At 41.8% G+C, this 21,214-nt stretch overlaps 1 protein-coding gene across 5 annotated transcripts in view; it reads right to left on the reverse strand.

Annotated features, from left to right (window-relative positions):
- The window catches only part of dpp6a (dipeptidyl-peptidase 6a), a 1,528,415-nt gene that overhangs the window by 210,142 nt on the left and 1,297,059 nt on the right, over positions 1 to 21,214 (reverse strand). For all 5 annotated transcript variants that reach the window (XM_043690726.2, XM_043690729.2, XM_043690724.2 and 2 more), the window contains exon 8: positions 11,563 to 11,683. In XM_043690726.2, coding sequence (XP_043546661.2) covers positions 11,563 to 11,683 — 121 coding nt within the window. The remainder of the gene's footprint in view (positions 1 to 11,562; positions 11,684 to 21,214) is intronic.

Genomic DNA, 21,214 nt, shown 5'->3' on the forward strand with positions numbered 1-21,214 from the left:
CAGTGAGATAAATGACAGGTTAACCTGCTTGTTCCTTTCTGAACAGATGAGGGATGAATATTGCTTGAGGCACGGAGCAAAACCCCTGCCCTCACTTGAAATCTCACCCGGACCCTCATATGCGCACTGGAAAAAAACAGACCTCTTTCTGACTGAAGGATGACTCATGCAGCAGTGAAGTGCTCCCTCGATACTGCACTGAAACGTCAGACCAGATGCTGGGCTTGAATCTCAACTGGAAGCGCTCTCATGAGAAGATCGTCAATATTTTGATTCAAAGCTAAGAGTGTTAAACTGATGCAATGCTGACTATTTGAACCCTTTTTTGCAACTAGAACACATTGCTCTGACACCAATAGGTTTCCTATGGGGATGTGTTCGGAACTGTGACCATGTCCGTCTCACCACATTCGACATCAGTCCCTCTCTTTTGCATTTCATAGCCCTGTGCAACAAAAACAGAATTCCAATTTGCACTTTGCTGACCATTTCGACCTGCAGGACCTTTTATTTTCAGAAACTCGATGCTTCTGAATGACTCCATTGTGTTCCTTTATTATTATTGGTGATCTTATTATTGAGTGCATACTTAGAGACCTACAATTCCATTCAAAATGTCCTCTGCCTTTTGTTTTACACTGAGTCCAGTCAAAAGGACAGTCTGTTCCATGAATTCCCTGTGGAACCAGGCTGGAAATTTCCATGGTCTTTCAAATGGACTTCAGTGGGGCCGGAAGCAGGAAAATATGAGTAAATTATCACTACATCAGGAACCAAAGGGTTGTACATGATTCGCCATCAGCTTGACAACACTGGGACAGCAGCACCAACTCAAAGCTCACACTGGCAGCAGCAGTGAGTGTATTCTCCTGCCATCCAGAGTCTGTGGGACCAGTGAGTGCATTCTCCCACCATTTGGGACCGGTGGGAGCAGTGAGTGTATTCTCCCACAATTCAGAGTCTGTGGGAGCAGTGAGTGTATTCTCCTGCGATTCAGAGTCTGTGGGAGCAGTGAGTGTATTCTCCCGCCATTCGGGACCGGTGAGACCAATGAGTGTATTCTCCTACCATTCTGGGCCTATGGGAGCTGGGCTGGACCCCCCCAAAATAGGAGCTGCCCCACTTTAGGCACCATCGCTTTGACACTGAGCCCACGTTGCTGTCGCCACTAAAACCACAGTGGGTGGCACAGTGGCTCAGCGGTTGGCACTGCTGCCTCACAGTATCAGGAACCTAAGTTCAATCCAGCCTCGGGTGACTGTGTGAATTTCACACATTCTCCTCGCGTTTGTATGGGTTTCCTCTGGGTGCACAGGTAGGTGTATTGGCCATGCTAATTTGTCCAAAGATGTGCAGGCTAAGTGGATGAGCCAAGGGAAATGCAGGGTTACGGGAATGGGGATGGGTCTGGGTGGTTGCTGACAGAGTGTCGGTGTGGACTCAATGGGCCGAATGGCCTTCTTCCACACAGTAGAGATTCTATGATTCCTAACACTGAACAGATAAGGTATATTCATCATTGATGAACAGACCTTCCGATCACACTTGGTTCTGCAATTTAATGTTGATTCAAAAAATCACATCTAAATGTTCAATAGCTTTAGACTGCAAGCTATCCTGTACACTTATAAACTCATTACTCCCTCAACAATTGTTGTCCCTCAGGCTGACTGGGCCGAGAACATGTGACAGCCAATTCAGACAACAGATAAAATGCATTGTGATCAGACATCCAAAGTTTCCCTGATCTGTTTTTTACAGTCACTGATCAGACACTCATATTCCCTGCAGTGTATATGTTACAGTCTCATATTCCCCGCAGCCCTGTGAGTTATATTCATTGTTCTGTATAAAGTAAACAATATAAATCTAATAGAAGGAATTCTCAACTTACGGAGAGTGTCTCAGCATCCTATCATGAATTCATCAATGACAGTAGATGTCTCTAACTCAACTGACAGTCCCTTGTGTTCGATTTCTCCTTTTCATTTTTATTTCACTTTTGAAATTGTCATGGATTAAAAATGAAACCAGCAGGAATTGCCTGAAGAGACAAGTTTCTAACCGCTGAAACCACTCAAATACAAGCTATTTAGACACACATGGCAAGAACTCCAATTCTTTCTGAAATCTAACTAATTCTAATTAATCCTTTGCAATCTACAATAGTTCAACACTGATATTGAAAAACCTGTCCAATAATTCAATGATCCGATAGATCAATCAATCTTTTTTCTGCTGACAATCACAAGTTAAAGCCTTGCAAAATCACACTATGAGATAAAAGTGGTGAAATGCTAAACAGACAATTTTCTTTGAGAAGCTTTGTGGACCAAAATATCCAATTTTTTTGTTTGAGTGTGTTGCAGGTCAATTTAAAGCCAATGTTTCTCTTTTTCTGATAGTTACACCAGACGAATTATGCTTCCAAACCTAATCAATCATATTAAGGCTTTCTTTTTTGAAAAGTTTGCATCTTTGTTTCTTAAAGGTTTGTTTTGCAGCACCTGTAAAATGCTTTTGTACTGGAAGATACTTTTTTAATGTCATGAAATGAAGGATGAAGATTGTAGTGTTGCTTTTGCTTGTTTTTAGAATGTGGACATCAGAAAGAAACAGAAAATAAGGGCAGAAGTAAGCCCATCAAGCCCACTCCATTATTCAACATGATCATGGATGATCCTGTACCTTAATGTCATACGCCATGTTCTTTCTCCAAACCTCTTAAAGCCTTTATGCTCTAGAAATCTACCTTCTTCTAAAATGAGTTCACTTACTTGATCTCCACAACCTTCCATGTTATAGATTTCCACAGGTTCACCCTCTGAGTGAAGAAATCTCTCCTCATCTCAGTCAGAAATGGGCTAACATATATCCTGAAACTGGAAAGTACCATCTCTGTATCCACCCCCATCAGATCCCTCCTCATGCTTCTAAACTCCAGCGAATGCAGGCTCAGTCAAGCCAATCAGTCAAGCAGTGGTTAGCACTGCTGCCTCACAGCGCCAGAGACCCGGGTTACAGCACCAGAGACCCAGGTTCATTTCCCGCCTCAGGCGACTGACTGTGTGGAGTTTGCACATTCTCCCCGTGTCTGCGTGGGCTTCCTCCAGGTTCTCCGGTTTCCTCCCACAGTCCAAAAATGTGCAGGTTAGGTGGTTTGGTCATGCTAAATTGCCCGCAGTGTTAGGTGAAGGGGTAAATGTAGGAATGGGTCTGGGTGGGTTGCGCTTCGGCAGGTCGGTGTGGACTTGTTGGGCCGAAGGGCCTGTTTCCACATTGTAAGTAATCTAATCTAATCTAATCTAATCACTCCTCATACAAAAAAATCCTACAATTCCAATAATCAGTCTTGTGAACCTCTCCTGCACTGTCTCTAAAAGGTACAGTAAAATTGGTGAGGTCCCAGAAACATACAGAATAGTGATTTGATTTTGATTTTCATTTGACTTGTTATTGTCATAAGTACGAAGATACAGTGCAAAGTATTGTTTTCTGTGCAATCCAGGCAAATCATACCTTACATAAGTACATCAGGGTAATAGAACAGAATGCAGTATATGGTGTTACAGCTACAGAGAAGGTGCAGAGAAAGATCAGCTCTAGTATATGAGAAGTCCGTTCATGAATCTGATAACAACGGCGAAAAAGCCGTTCTTAAGTCTGTTAGTACATGTTTTCAAACTTGTTTATCTTCTGCTTGACAGAAGAGGGTGGAAGGGTATTTGGATTACGTTGGCTGTTTTCCTGAGGCCATAGCAAGTATAGACGGAATCGATGGATTGTGTGTGGAGAGGAATTGTGTGGGACCCAAGAATGATGTAAAAGAGGTTAGAGGAGCAGTGCAAACTCGTTGGGCCAAATGGTTTCTTTCTGCACTGTTGGGATTCTATGACTTAACTGCTGTGGGTTGACCCACAATGCTGTTAGGGAGATATTCCAGGATTTTGATCCAGTGACAGTGAAGGACTGGTGATATCTTTCCAAGTCAGGATGGTGAGTGGCTTGGAGGAGAACTTGCAGGTGGTGGTGTTCCCATGTATCTGCTGCCCTTGTCCTTCTAGGTGGAAATGGTCATGGGTTTGGAAGGTGTGTCGAAGATTCTTTGGTGAATTTCCGCAATGCATCTTGTAATTACACACTGATACCACTGAGTGTGGTGGTGAAAGGAGTGGATGCTTGTGGATGTGATGCCAATCAAATGGGCTGCTTTGTCCTAGATGGTACCAAGCAACTAGAGTGTTGTTGGAGCTGCATTCATTCAGGCACATGGGAGTATTCCATCACACTCCCAACTTGTGCCTTACAGATAATGGGCAGGCCTTCATGGATTAAGAGGTGAGTTATTCGCCGCATTATTCCTAGCCTCTGACCTGCTCCTGTAGCCAGTATGTTGATGTGGTGAATTCAGTTGACTTTCTGGTCAATGACAACTCCCAGGATGTTGACAGTGGAAGATTCAGTGATAGTAGCACTATTAAATGTCAAGGGGTAGTGGGTAGACTGTCTCTTACTGGAGGTGGTCATTACTTGTCATTTATGTGGCATGAATACTGTTTGCCACTTGTCAGCCCAAGGGGCTAAGGATTAAGGAGTTCTGTTTGTTTACCTGACCTGAACAAGAATGAGATTTTACTAATTTATTCTCAGGGTGAAGTAAAGGCAAAATAAAAGCAAACTAAATTAAGGACATTTAATTATTTGCACACCCTGCCCTAAATGGGAAATTGTAACATATATTGGGTCATACAGCTCTTTGGCCCACTATGTCCATGTTGACCAACAAAAACCAAACTATACTAATCTCATTTACCTGCACTTGGTCTGTAGCCTACTGTGCCCTGGCGTTTATGTGCTCATCCAGATGCCTCTTAAATGTTGCAAGGGTATTTGCCTCCACCGACCTCTTGGGCAGCATGCTCTATATGTCTATACCTCTCTAGGTGAAAACCTTTATTTCAGTTCCCTTCTAAACCACTTTCTCCCCACCTTAAACATATGTCGTCTGGTCATGGGCACATCTGCCATGGGTAAAAGATTCTCATGATCTACTATGTCTCAATCAAATCACCCTACTCCCCCCTTAGCCTCCTCTGTTCCAGGGAAAATAAGCCCAGCCTATCCAGTCTCTCTTCATAACTGAGACTTTCCATTCCAGGCAACACCTGGTGAATTTCCTCTGCATCCTCTCCAGTGCAAACACACCCTTCTGATAGTGTGGCGACCAGAACGGCACACAGTATTTCATTTTGGGCCTAACCAATGTTTTGTAAAGTTGGAACAAGATGTTGTAACCAGTCACGGCTTTCTAACTGCAGTGTCTCCTGCCCGATGGTTTCTCAATCTAACCAATTGCTCAATGGGAAGAAAAGCAAAAGAATGAAACAAAGTCCTGCTGGTCAATCCAGGGACACCCTTCACTCCTCATATTCATAGGTTTTCCAGCTCTATCGGTCAACCACACTTACTCCCTGCAATACTATTGATCTGTGGATTATTTCTGCATGGACTACAATGGCAAGGATTGTATAAATGCTACAGTTTTATAAATCACATGGTTCGACTCTCGTTGGAGACCGATATTCATTTTTGGTCCCCACAATTTAAAAATGGTGTATGCACAGGGTGAAGGCGAAATTTACACAGTGTAGGGACTTCAACTTTTTTGACAAACCAGAGAAGCTGTGATTCTTCTTGCTAGAGCCAAGAAGGTTCACAGAGGTGTTCAAAATTATGAAGAAATGTGGTATAAGAACTGTGTTGTAGTAACTGGATACAAGGAAACAATGTAGGCCACAGGGAAACAAGCAAGCAATTGGCATTACAAGAATAGTTTCTCAAATATCTGGCACACTGACTCGTGCTCTCCGTGTGCCACAAGATCTTTGCACAGATGCCAACAGACATGTTGCCCTGTGTTCATTGCTTACTGTTTTGGGTTCAGACTTCAAACATTTCTAGTTGTTTGAACAATTTTTGCTGGGGTTAAATGAAACCTCAGAATGTAAAACAGGTCTCAGAGTCGAGAGAGTGGTGCTGGAAAAGCACAGCAGGTCAGGCAGCATCCGAGGAGAGGGAGAATCGATGTTTTGGGTAGAAGCGCTTCATCAGGAATACAGTGCTTGCATTAATATACAATATGGTTGGAATATTCTGCTTGATCTGAAAGATTTCAGTTAGCATTATCACAGGTCAGCAGTTTAATGCAATGGCCTCCAACCCAGTTCATGGCAGACTTTTGACTCTCAGAAAAGTGCAGCCTGAATTACAAGCTCTTTCTGTCTTTTCTCATTTCCATGCCCTACATTACCCTTCCTGAAATGTCGACTCTCCTGCTCCTCAGATGCTGCTTCACCTGCTGTATTTTTCCAGCACCACACTCTCAACTCAGATCTCCAGCATCTGCAGTCCTCACTTTTTCCTAAAAAAAGATATCACTTGACTTCAAATGCATGGAGGAAGGGGTTATCCTTGTTGATATTTTTAGTTAGCCTGCTCATTGATGTTACTATAGATGACTGGAGAAGGTGGGGTTTGAACTCAGGCCTCCTGATTGAGAAGTGGGGACACAGCCACTGCACCACAAGATCCTTCACATGTTGCACTTTGTAATACAGACACACTATTTGCTCCAAATGGATGTAACTAATTGGTACCCCTATACCTAACTGACTAAGGGTCCTGTCAAGTTCTAAGACTGAAAGCAGATCACCATTGATGGTTAGAATAATGACTTAATAGGGCCCCCGTAGAGATTAACTGTCACTGTGCCATCTGCTCCTGGAGATTCAAACATTAGGAAAAGAAAAGAGAGAGAGAGAGAGAGGGCCGATTTTATATAAAAACTCATGAGAGATCAAGGAGAATGGAAAAGAGGAAGTGTGAGAGAAATTATAGAAGAAGTGAGACAAACATAATAGAAGAGGAAGAAAAATGTTGGAAAATACAGGTGGAAAAACAGAACCTGAAACAGGGAGGATCACGCGAGAGTGAAGTATAAGTTACTTAGCTCCTTCAATCCCGAAGAACAATTGCAGCCCACTCAGAAAAGAAGAGAAAAGGATGGATTTCATTGAGTTATTGATTGGTTGATTGATTTGATTTATTGTCACATGTACCTAAGTACAGTGAAAAACTTTGTTTTTCGAGCAGTACAGGCAGATCATAGTAAGCAAGGACATACAGATCATAGAGTGAAAAATAAAACTTGATACAGGCATACAAGTTACATGACAAAGGGCGTGTGATTGGCAAGATCAACATTAGCAAGATCAAAATTAAAGATATTTGCATTAGATAAGAGCTTGGAACATCTCTTAGGAAGACCCTGAAGTATTTTAAATTGGTTCTATAATTGGAAGGTGGTGGAAGAATCACAAAATAAGCTAGCACTTGGAATATACCAGGTTCATAGAACATAGAACATTACAGCGCAGTACAGGCCCTTCAGCCCTCGATGTTGCGCCACCCTGTCATACTAATCTGAAGCCCATCCCACCTACACTATTCCATGTATGTCCATTTGCCTGTCCAATGACGACTTAAATATACTTAAACTTGGCGAATCTACTACCGTTGCAGGCAAAGCATTCCATACCCTTACTACTCTCTGAGTAAAGAAACTACCTCTGACTTCAATCTTATACCTATCTCTCCTCACTTTAAAGTTGTGTCCCCTTGTGTTTGCTGTCCCCATACTTGGAAAAAGGCTCTCCCTGTCCACCCTATCTAATCCTCTGATTATCTTGCATGTCTCTATTAAGTCACCTCTCAACCTCCTTCTCTCTGACGAGAACAGCCTCAAGTCCCTCAGCCTTTCCTCGTAAGATATTCCTTCCATACCAGGCAACATCCTAGTAAATCTCCTCTGCACCCTTTCCAAAGCTTCCACATCCTTCTTATAATGTGGTGACCAGAACTGTACACAATACTCCAAGTATAGCCATACCAGAGCTTTGTACAGCTGCAGCATAACCTCATGGTTCCGGATCTCAATCCCTCTGTTAATAAAGGCCAAAACACTGTATGCCTTCTTAACAACCCTGTCAATCTGGGTGGCAACTTTCAGGGATCTGTGTACATGGACACCGAGATCTCTCTGCTCATCTGCACTCCCAAGAATCCTACCATTAGCCCAGTATTTTGCATTCCGATTACTCCGATCAAAGTGTATCACCTCACACTTGTCCGCATTAAACTCCATTTGCCACCTCTCAGCCCAGCTCTGCATCCTATTTATGTCTCTCTGCAACCTACTACATCCTTCGTCACTATCCACAACTCCACCGACCTTAGTGTCGTCCACAAATTTACTAATCCACCCTTCTAAGGCCTCATCTAGGTCATTTATAAAAATGATGAACAGCATTGGACCCAACACCGACCCTTGCGGAACGCCGCTAGTAACCGGACACCAAGATGAACATGTTCCATCAACTACAACCCTCTGTTTTCTTTCAGCAAGCCAATTACTGATCCAAACTGCTATGTCTCCCACAATCCCATTCCTCCACATTTTGTATAATAGCCTACTGTGAGGAACCTTATCGAACGCCTTGCTGAAATCCATATACACCACATCAACCGGTTTACTCTCATCTACCTGTTTGGTCACTTTGTCAAAAAACTCAATAAGATTTGTTAGGCATGACTTACCCTTCACAAAACCGTGCTGACTGTCCCTGATCCGATTATTCTTTTCTAGATGGTTGTAAATCCTATCTCTTATAACCTTTTCCAACACTTTACCAACAACTGAAGTGAGACTCACTGGTCTGTAATTACCAGGGTTGTCTCTACTACCCTTTTTGAACAAGGGAACCACATTTGCTATCCTCCAGTCCTCAGGCACTATTCCTGTAGACAATGATGATTTGGCAATCTTTTCCCTTGCTTCCCAGAGGATCCTAGGATAGATCCCATCCGGCCCAGGGGACTTGTCTATTTTCACACTCTGCAGTATTTCTAATACCTCTTCCTTGTGAACCTCAATCTCTTCTAATCTAGATGCAAGTATCTCTGTATCTTCCTCACCAACATTTTCATTTTCTATAGTGAACACTGTCGAAAAATTATTTATTTAGTGCTTCCCCTATCTCTTCTGACTCCACACAGAACTTCCCACTATTATCCTTGAGTGATATTTCTTGGTTGTTTTACAATGGCCTTTGTTTGGAGTGGACCATGCACCAATGAAGGGGTATGACAGATGTGAGGTGTCTAATACAACACATGACACAGATAATCCCTTCCCATACACATCAATGATCTTTGTAGTGCAGTGGAAGTGTACCTACCCCTAAGCCAGGAGACCGAGTTCAAGTCCCACCTGCTCCACAGATGTGTTGTAACGTCTCTGCACATGTTGACTGGGGGAATGTGAAAATATCGATGGTACTTGAATACATGAACATTCTTAACCTGATGTCTAGTGGTACCGCAAAACAATTACACAGAAGCTGTTACACTCTGAGATCTCTCCCGCACTGCTTTCATTAGACTTTGATGGAATCGTATCAGATGTTTTGCAATAAGAGAAGCCGTTATTACGATAGCAATTGAAGTCGCTATTGAGAAATAACACCTGGGAGCTCACTGGTGAGCAACATTAGCATTTTGAATAAAATACTCCTCTGTTTGCAATACTTTTGTTTTTTTATAGGCAAGAATGCAATTTATTCTGACACAGAGTTAACTGACAAAATACTTCTGGTAAAGAATACTTTAATAAAAATAAAATTGAGGGTTATTTGTCAGACCACACTAATAGATTCAGATACTTTTAATCAATAGGAAGTGGATAATTCTGGAAAATGAGATACTTGTATCAATTATACTTGGGTTTATTTCAGTTGGAAGCAGGCTTGATGTTATCTTGCAGGTTGCATTAAACTCCATGTCGTACAGCTTTTGCTTGAATACACAGTATGATTGTAACATTCTGCTTGATATGAAGGATTTCCGTTTGCATTTTCGCAGGTCAGCAGTTTAATGCAATGGCCTCTGTCCCCAATTAATGGCAGACTTTTGACTCTCAAAATGGGACAGCTGGAATTACAAGCTCTTTCTGCCTTTTCTCATTGCCATGCCCTACATTACCAGCACTGAATGCCACATAGCTGTCTGTTTTAAATGCCGAATATGTGACTCCATCATTCCCCTTCATTTGATGGTGCTAAGCAATGGCAAATGCAACCTGAAGTATGAACTTTGATGGGATTGTAGCAGCTGGACAACGGACGTCTCTCAAAGTAGTTGTGATTTTTTTGCAGGTTAGATATTGGCCAGATCACCAGGTAGAACTCACTGATGGGATCTGGGATGTCATGTTGTGGCTGCACAGGACATTGGTTAAGACACATTTGGATACTGCATACAATTCTGGTCTCCTTGCTATAGGAAAGTTGTTAAATTTTAGAGGGAGCAGAAAAGATTTACTGGGCTTTGCTGGGGTTGGAGGTTATGTGCAATAAGGAATTCACTGGGGCCTTTTTTCCCCTGGAGCATCAGAGGCTGAGGGGTGACCTTATAGAGGTTTATGAAATCATGAGGGGCATGGACAGGATGAATAGGCAAGGCCTTTTCCCCAGGTTGTGGAGTCCAGAAATTAGAGGGGTTAAGTTGAAGGAGAGAGGGGCAAGATTTAAAAGGAACCTAAGGTGCAACGTTTTCATGCAGAGGGTGGTGTGTGTTTGGAAAGAGCTGCCATAGGAGGTGATGGAGCCTGGTACAATTACAACATTTGAAAGGCATCTAGATCGGTAGATGAATAGGAAGGGGTTAGAAGGATATGGGTCAAATGCTGGCAAATAGGTCTAATTTACGATAGCTGGTCAGCTTGGATGGGTTGAGCCAAAGAGTCCATTTCCATGCTGTTTTAACATGATGACTCTACCTGAGAAAGCTGAAGGAGCCTTGATTTAATACTTCATTCAAAATTCTTCCAACAGCATAGCACTGTACTGAAGTGGAAACCTAGAATGCATGTTATAACCTCTGGAGGGGGACTTGAATCCACAACTTTATGATTCAGACACAAAACTGCTGAGACACAGCTGATGGTAAACATAACAGTCGGCCATTTGGCCCTGCTCCATCATTTAAAATGATCCTGACTGATCCTCTAGGCCTACACCATTAAACATGGAGCTGACCAAGATGTAACTTTCTGAGAGAATTTGATTGGGGGGGGGGGTTGTTATTAATTACAAAGACCAACCTCTTCACAAGTGGACAATAAAATCAAGATCCGAAAGTGTTTTGTCTATTGTTTCAGAGAGTGAGGAAATGGCAAAGTCGAGATATAACAAACAGATCAACAAAGGCTGTTTGTTTACATCAAATATAAAGTCCACAGACTTTCACTTGAATAAACAAATACAAAAGCACAAGATGTCAGCCTTTCGGTTTGATTGGAAATGTTGCAATGCATGTTATCACAGTTCAGCAGCTTCCAAAACAAATATTGTACCCATTCAATTCTTCAGAAGATTTTAACTGAGCACAGTTGGAACAGCAACAGTAAGATATCCACAGAGCATGAAACAACCTCAAGCTCCTTACCTTCATAGAGCCAATCACTCAGGCCATTGAAAATGACCCCCTCCTTCCCAGTCGCTACCAGACGTATAGCACGGCTACTAACTTTCAATTGGTAGAAGATGTTGTTCTCAAAAATGAAAATCTGGACAACAAAGAGAAAAAAAAATGATGCATTTCAGTCCATCGGATTAAAATGAATGTCAACAACTGGATGCAAGAACAAACAAATATCTCAAGAGTTTGACACTTCTTGTCAAATGTGAAGAGTAAAGATTGCATAGAACTGAAATGGATTGTTAATGTGGGAATGATTTGGCAGTGAAAGGCTTGATATGTCAAATCATTACCATCACTATTAGGAGTTCACACGAGATGTAGTTTCTAGGCTGTAAGTCTGTGAGACGGCATGCATTTTGCCTTTTCCTTGGTTACTATTTCAGTTGTGAGCAACTTGGCTGATTATAATACTCTCCAGTCCAGTCTCACTTCTTTCACCTGACATAGACTTGAACTCATCCAGAACTCTAATGCCCAGACTCAGACCAATTCCCATTTTACCCCTGTGCTCACTGGCCAACATTGGCTCACAGACCAGCAACGTCTTGACTTTAAAAAAATGTCATTCTCGTTTTCAAAGTCCTATCCTTATCTTCCAGCCCTTAAACTTTTCAAGAACTCTACACTCCTCAAATTCTAATCTCTTACACATCCCTGAATTTACCTGCGAGATTGTTGGCAGCCATTTTTGTCAACTGTATGGGTTTTAAATTCTATAATTGCTCCCCTAAACCTGTATCTCCACCTCTAAGATGCTCATTAAAAACTGGCACATTAAGCAAGCTTTTGGTTAACTGTCCTCATATGTGACTCGGTGTCAAGTTTTGTTCAAATCTACACCTAGGTAGCATCGTAGGATGTTTTGCTACATTAAAGATGCCATACTAATGCACATTGCTGTTGCTGTTGTTGTATAAAGCTGGTTGTATAATTGAGGCATGATCGCTTATTTTCCAAGCATAGAGGTGATTCAGTGTAGAGACTTTGCCTGTTTTGACACCTGATCAAATATAACTCTTGGGTATGGAGTGGGGGGAGGTGGTGGTGTATGGAGCAGGCACTCAGAATATAATTATCAAGCTGCTGAGAACTGGGACACCTAGATTGAGCACTGAATATTAAAGGATATATGATATTCTATGTTATATAATACATTCTAAGGGAAAAGAAAGAACTGCAGATGCTAGAAACCTAAAACAAAAAAAGCAGAAATTGCTGGAGAGAAGGTCTGGTAGTATCTTTGGAGAGAAAGCAGAGTTAACATTTCCGAGTCCACTGACTCTGAATTCTGAAGACCTGCTGAGTTTCTCCAGCAATTTTGATTTTTGTAAATCATGAGGTGGAAGGGAGAGGGAAGACCTTATCAGAACTTCCATTGCAGAAGGAGACTGTTCAGTCCCTCAAGGCCACACTGCCATTCAGTGAGCTCATAGATGATTTGTTATTGTTTCAAATTCCACCTCACAATTGAAGCATCGCTTCCATTTAATACAATGAAACGTGCCTAGGAGCATTGCTGAGAGTGTACCGAGAATGAACAGGAGTATTGGCAGCTGAAGACACAACAGAATGATTGAAATGAGGGATCTGCAAGAAGCTATAATTGAAGGAGCACGGAGATTACTATTTCGGGGGATGGGGAGATCATTCATGCAATGAGGGTCAGCTGGAAAAAGATACTTGTCAGGTCTCCAGGTTTGTTCCTGCACACAATGTTCTTCTGGCCCGATTGTACTTATAAATATCTGGTTAGGTGTGGGATTAAAGGTCATGAAGATGAGTACATTCGGAAATGATTCAATACAATGATTTTGGTGGGACCGTGGAAATGTAATCTGTGGATAACAGACAACTGCACTTGAATAATTCAGGATGGAAACATTTCACAGAAATTGTATGGAGAAACAAATTGCTACATTTTCCCTCAGGAGGTGAAAGAAATTGGATAAAGTCCAAGATGGACTAGGTTGTTTTGCAATCTGCAGGAGGATTTTTCTTAACAGCTTTATTTTACTCTATTCTTTCTTACGGCCTCTTAATCCCGAAAATATCGGTTAAGATAGCCACTTGATTTCATTACCTCATCAGCAAGTGTTTTAATACTGCTAAACATTTTCTATTCCATCTTAATTCATAAATGCATGAAAATCCAATGTGGAACTCTCTAAACCAATGTTTCTGGTACAATTCAGCAATTTTGTTTTAACCAAGCCAGCCTAATTGAAAGAATTCCCTCTGCCTTCACCTGATTTAAATGCCTGATATGACGAATGTTGCAAACTGCAATCTGGAAATATTTTTGAATTAGAATCCCTACAGTGTGGAAACAAGCCCTTCGACCCAACGAGCCCACACCAACCTTCTGAAGACCCCCCCCCCTATATTTACCCCACCTACCTTACACATCCCTGAACATGATGTGCAATTTAGCATAGCCAATTCTCCTAACCTGCACGTCTTCAGATTGTAGGAGGAAACTCACGCAGACACGAGGAGAGTGTGCAAACTCCACGCAAACAGTCACCCAAAGCTGGAATCGAACCCAGAACCTTAGAGCTGTGAAGCGGCAGCACTAGCTACTGTGCCACCCCAAACAGTAGCAAACTTTGTGAAACTTAATCTAAAAAGCAAGAACTCACTTTTGCATAGTGTATCTCAGGACTTCAGGATCTCCCAAACCATTTTAAAGCCAACGAAATTCAAAAATCTAGGATACACAGCAGCCAATTTGCACACAGTCAAGTCCCACACATGGCAATGAGAGAAATAATCACATAATCTGTTCTTTTTTCTTATTGAATGGCAGAACAAGCTCGTCAAACTGTACAGAATACTCCTGCATCCGTCTCTTCTGTTTTATCTTCCTTTTTGCACAGTTGTGTTTGCTTAGCTCACTTAAAGAATTCAGTTTTTAATTATTAGACCTTCCTCCAGCCCTAGATGTCCAGACCAGTAGAAATGGCTTTCCTGCATCGATCACATTTGTTCCCCATAATATCTTGAAAACTTTGATCAAGTTGCTCCATAAACTTTGAAATTCCAGCTACTAACTTGCAAAATCTTTTCTTGTAAAACAAACTCCTGTCATCTGGTAAATCTATGCTGTACTCCCTCCAAATATTATGGCCTCAGCAGTCAGTTTAGCTGGATCTAAAATTTGAACTGAAATGGAGTAAGAATTGGGTGTTGACAAAGGAACTGGAGAGCCAGAGAAAATCAGGCAGAAGCAATTAAAATGGGGAGCATGCCTGGGAAAGCATAATAAGATATTATAACTGTTTTGCAATTTGTAATGCAAAAATCTACATTCAATATAGTGTTGGTCAAGGACTATGTTAACCAGTGTACACTTAAATCAATATGCTAACCCGTAACATAATTACTGTAATGTATATGTCAATTATATATAAGGGCATGATGTATGTCTGAATGTAAATCAAATAAATCTTAATGCATAATTTATGTAATATCATTTGTCATTTATGGAAAAGAATATGTTTGACCTCACTTCTTCTGACTTCTCCTTCACAGTCTGACCCATCTTGCTTGAACCAAGCTTCTGCTAAAATGTAGCTGAGAGAATTTAATTTTTTTTCTGTCATTTGCCATTTTACTTTATTTTGGGTGGCATTTCCAATTTGGAATCCTCATGTATCTTGGTAAATAGAATTGAGTAACACTATGCCATTACTGCCCTAATTTAATGTGATCACTCTGAATCCTGCAGTGTGATCTTTGGAACTGACCACATTTAGAATATTGTGAGGAATTTTGGGCCCCATATCTCAGAAAGGCTGTACTGGCCCTGGCACGGGTCCAGAGAGATTCACGAGTATGGTCCCATGAATGACAGGCTTAACATATGAGGAATGTTTGAGGACTCTGGGTCAATACGCGATGCAGTTAAGAAGGATAAGGGAGGGATCTAATTGAAACTCACAGAAGACTGAATGACCTGGATAGGGTGGATGTTGGAAAGATGTTTGCATTAGCAGGAGAGACTAGGACCTGAAGGTACAGACTTAGAGTAAAGGGAAGACCCTTTAGAATGAAGATGAGGAGAAACTTCTTTCACCAGAGTGTGGTGAATCTATGGAATTCATTGCCACAGAAGGCTGTGGAGGCCAGGTCATTGTGCATATTTAAGATAGAGATAGATAGGTTCTTGATTGTTATGGGGATCAAAGATAATGGGAGAAGGTGGGAGAGTTGGATTGAGAAACTTATCAGCCATGATTGAATGGTGGAGCAGACTTGATGGGCCAAATGGCCTAATTTCTGCTCCTACGTCTTACGGTCTTATGGTCTAACAGGTCGCAGAGTTTAAGCTGTCATATAAATAAGAGATAATTGGGCTAGAGTATTTATTCATCATATCCTTGAATGATATTAACTGAATACATAACATTGCACTGCAGCTTTCTCTGTTCAACAGTTAGAGTACCATTTGTGAAAATCCATTTTTGTCAGTCAGTCCACATGGGAGACCATGTCACTCCAGAGCAACCAGTTCCTCCCCAGTTTGAGGTGTGCAGGGAGAGGTGTATGTCCTCATACCTATATGATAGTTCAACAGTTGTGGAGCAGACCAATGAAGCTCCTAATGTATCTCGGCAAATAGAACTGAGTAACACAGTGTCACTATTGCCCTAATTTTATGGGATCGCTCTAAGTCCTGCAGTGGGTTCACTGGCAAGCTTTATGTACACAGAGGGAATCGTACCTCTTCCAACTCAGCATCAACTTCAGTACCAGATTAAATCCTCCTCCCCACCCAAACGATGAGACAGAATTCCAAAAATTAGCAGGAAACATAAAGAATAATAAAGTTCTTGAATTGTTGTTAAACTCCAGTTTTTTCTTTATTGTACCCCCAAGAAAGGGAACTTGTCATCCCTAACCTATCATCCCTAACCTGTCAACCCTAACCTATCGTCCCTAACCTATCGTCCCTAACCTGTCATCCCTAACCTGTCATCCCTAACCTATCATCCCTAACCTATCATCCCTAGCCTGTCAACCCTAACCCCTCATCCCGAACCTGATTCTAGATTAAAGTGGTGCTGGAAAAGCACTGCAGTTCAGGCAGCATCCGAGAAGCAGGAAAATTGATGTTTCGGGCACAAGCCCTTCATCAGGAATAGAGCCTGTCATCCTGAACCTGTCATCCCTAACCTCTCATCCTAACTTTTCATCTTAACTCGGATCTTTTTTCATATCCAGAAGTGTTCATACACACAACTGGACTTCTATTTTCCATCACCAAATCACCATTTTTTTTTTAACCACCACTAGTAAAACAATTCTATTTTTCAATTGACTAATTTACATGCAAAGCCCATTAAGGGTAAGAAGGCAGTTTGGGATTGATTCAGGACAGCAGGGATTTAACAATAAACATCAAAAAAATGTAGGATTAACGAGTTTTAAATGGGATTATAAAGGAATGCCAAATTAGAAATGGGTGTTGATTAGTTGGTGATTGAACTCTGGTTGGTTGAGTTGTTGTCATGGAGAAAGTAATGGGGATTTATCGGCTCTCCAAGCTCCAATCCAAGCAATGTTCATGTCCTTTACTACTAAGCGACTCTTCAGGTTTTGTGCCAGATTTCAAGTGACAGAAGGAAACAACTGCTAATACAGGGACGACTTCAAGAGGAATCAAAGTGGCCATCACTCTGACATTTTAAACAACTGAGTGGCTCAACAACATTGGCTTCAATGGTTTATTGTCAGCCTCCAGGGTAGGGTGGGGAGGCTACCACCAATTGTAATGATGATAGTGGGTGGCGGGAGAGACTGATTAAGCTCTGTCTTGGAAATAGTTTCACAGCTGCACTTCAATGGGTTGAGGTCCTGTTCCTTCTTTGCTCCATTTAAACTCCTCACATGGCCTTCATGGAGAGGGGTTTGGGTTCATTCTGAGGACATGGAATCCATTTTGGATGCACACAACAGCTACACTCATATAAGCATCCAAGATGTAGTTAGCCGAGATGGATCCAAATTGTGAAGATGTCAAGCCCAGGACCATTGTGTATTTGAAGCTAAGGGCTTCACCTTTACATTTGGATGTCTCTTATTATATGAGGATGAGGGCTGTCCTACTAGAAGCTTATAAAATCATGAGGGGCATGGATAGGGTGAATTGGCCACAGGGAATAGGAGTGTAAAACTAGAGGGCATAGGTTGAAGGTGAGAGGGGAAAGATTTAAAAGGGACCTAAGGGACAATTTTTTAACAAAGCGGGTGGTGTGTGTATGGAATGAGCAGCCTGAGGAAGTGGTGGAGGCTGGTACAATTTCAGTATTTTTTAGAAGACATCTGGATGGTTACATGAAAAGGAAGGGTTTAGAGGGATGTGGGTAAAATGCTGGCAAATGGGACAAGATTAATGTAGAATATTTGGTCGGCATGGACAATTTGGACTAATGGGTCTGTTTCCGTCCTGTACAGCTCTATGACTTTATCACTCTACTGACTGGAGCAATCAGCAAATGGAACACTTTGAATTGACAGACTGCGTCATCAATTAGTACATTATTGGCCTATCAAACACATCCTTACGGTGGCTAATTAAAATGAAAGGCAAGTGTGATTGTGTGGATAGTTTAGTGGCAAACACTGAATACAGATCACATCACTGGTATTCAGTTTTGGAACGGAAGCTGCTGTTTAATGCTGTTTGCTTACCACAAATTATCGTACACAATGGCTTCAATAATTAGTTGGCAGAGACCTCTTAAGGGTATCAGTATGTGTCAGAAACTCAATACACAGTTTCACTCACTGCTTTGTTTACTTACCTTGTTTGCTTCATCATTATCGCCTTGAATATGTTTAAACCAGCATATTTCTTAATTTATCATAGAATAAAGTCCCTACAGTTTGGAAACAAGTCATTTGGCTCAACTAGTCCACACTGATCCTCCGAGGAGTAACCCACCCAGGCCCATTCCCCATCTTATTACTCTACATTCCCCCCCTGACTAATGCACCTAACCTGCACATCCTTGAACACGATGGGCAATTTAGCCTGGCCAATTCACCTAACCTGCACATCTTCGGATTGTGGGAGGAAACCGGAGCACCCGGAGGAAACCCACACCAGTACGGGAAGGATGTGCAAAATTCACACACACAGCCCGAGGCTGGAATCGAACCTGGATCCCTGGCACTGTGAGGCAGCAGTGCTAACCACTGAGCACCGAGCTGCCCTCCTCTCATGATAGCCAATTCTTTGGTTAATAGTACTAAGAATAAAGAATTACTTTTATTAATTTAGGAGATGTGGGCGTCGCTTGCTGGGCTAACATTTATTGATCACCCTAATTACCCTTGAGAAGATGGTGGTGGGTTTCCTTCTTGAACTACTTCAGTCCTTAGGATGTAGGGCACCCATAACGCTGCTAGGAAGGGGATTTCAGATTTTGACCCATGTCCATTGAAGGAACAATGATTTATTTCCAAGTCAGGAGGGTGAGAGGCTTGGAGGGGAACTTGCAGGTGGTGGTGTTCCCATGCATCTGCTGCTCCTGTCCATCTAGATGGTGAGGTTATGGATTTAAAAGGTAATGACTGAGGCATCTTGGTGAGTTATTGAAGTGCATCTTGTCAATGGTATACACTGCCACTACTGAGCACCAGTGGTGGAGGGAGTGAATGTCGAAGGTAGTGTGAAATAAAGTAGGCTGCTTTTTCCTGGGTGGTGTCAGGCCTCTTGAGCATTGTTGGAGCTGCACCTATCCAGACAACTGGGGAGTATTCCATCACACTTATGCTTTAGATGTTGGACAGGCTTTGGGGACACAGCAGGTGAGTTACCCACTGTTGGATTCCGAGCTTCTGACCTATTCCTTTAGCCACATATTTGTACGGCTAGTCCAGTTCATTTCTGATCAACGGTAAACTCAGGATATTCATTGTGGGGAATTCAGCAACGTTAATCCATTGAATGTTAGATTTCTCTTTTATTGGAGATGGTAAATGCCCAGTCAATTGTATGGCACGAATGTTACTTTCAGTTACCAGCCCAAGCCTGGATGTTGGTCAGGTCTTTCTGCATATGGACATGGATCACTTTGCATAACCAGTATCTTGAGTATCTCGGGTGTCATTAAACATTGTTTAATCATCAGCAAACTTCTATTCTGACCTAATGATGGGGATAGATAATGAATGAGCAACTGAAAGTTGTCTGACCTTGAGCAACTCTTGCAGAGATGTTCTCGAGCTAAAATAATTGGCCTCCAACAAACACAATCACCTTCCTTTGTATCAAGTATAATGCTAACCAGTGGATAGTTTTCCCAGTCTTTCCCATTGACTCGACTTCTGCTAGATGTTACACTTGGTCAAATTCTTCTTTGATGTCAAGGGCAGTCACTCTCACCTCATCTCAGGAATTCAGCTCTTTTGTCCCTATTTGAACCAAAATGATGAGAACCTAAAGTGAGCACCAGTGAGCAGATTATTGCGAAGTAACTTGCTTTTCAGCAGTTTTGATGACCCTTTCCGTTGCTTTTCTGATTTTCAAATCCAGACTGACAGGGCAGCAATTAGCTGGATTGGATTTGTCAAACTCTTTTTTTTTGTACAGGACATACCCTGGGCAATTGTCTATATTCTCAGGTACAAAAGAACATAAGAAATAGCAGCAGGAGTAGGCCATCTGGCCCGTCGATCTTGCTCCATTATTCCATAAGATCATGGCTGAACTTTTCGTGGACTAATCTCTATTTACCCACCCGCGCCATGTAATTCTTAATTCCGTTACTGTTCAAACATCTATCTACATTAAAAACATTCAATAAGTAGTCTCAACTGCTTCACTGGGCAGGGAATTTCACAGATTCACAACCCTCTGGGTGAAGATGCTCCTGCTCAACTTAGTCCTAAATCTGCACCTCCTTATTTTGAGGCTATGCCCCCTAGTTCTTGGTAAATGCTAGTGAATCTGCCCCCATCAGATTCTGACAATGCACTCCCGATTTTACTTGTTCCTTGGATGAAAACGTTTTTCCTTATGTCATCATCAATTCCTCTGCCACTTACCTTTAATCAGGCCTCTCTGATTCTCAACCTATTCACTAATGGGAATAATTTCTCTTTACCTACTCTCCCTAGACCCCCGATGATTTTGAACAGTTCCATCAAATCCTCTCTCAGTGTATTTCATCTGCCCTTGTAAGACAAGTCCTGCATCCCCGAATAAGTTCATAATTTATTTTGGAATGAGATGAACACATAAGTCAATACTTACATTCTGTTCAATCACTGCAATTTATCTTCTTTCATCAGTACAGAGAATATGCCACACTTGGAAAAACTGAATGCTGTCTTGCCTGACATGAACAAAACGTTTCATCTATATCCTGATCATCACATGTTTTCAGCGCTTCATGATATTTCAGGCTCAACTGCATCCTTCGTTGTATCAATTGTTGTTCACAACCAGAGAGGAGATCAAAGATTATCCAACAGAATGGATACGAGGTGGACTTTTGATAGAACAAACTAAACTGGGTTGCTTATTGTCTCCACGTCAGGTTAATTATTTATTTATGCCCACATCTGTCAAGGGCACGACGAGTATTTGTCCTTTGACCAATTTGAC

The sequence above is a fragment of the Chiloscyllium plagiosum genome, unplaced genomic scaffold (assembly GCF_037043375.1).
Source record: "Chiloscyllium plagiosum isolate Xiang-an unplaced genomic scaffold, Cpla_swu_hap1 HiC_scaffold_5, whole genome shotgun sequence".
In the NCBI taxonomy this organism is placed as follows: Eukaryota; Metazoa; Chordata; class Chondrichthyes; order Orectolobiformes; family Hemiscylliidae; genus Chiloscyllium; species Chiloscyllium plagiosum.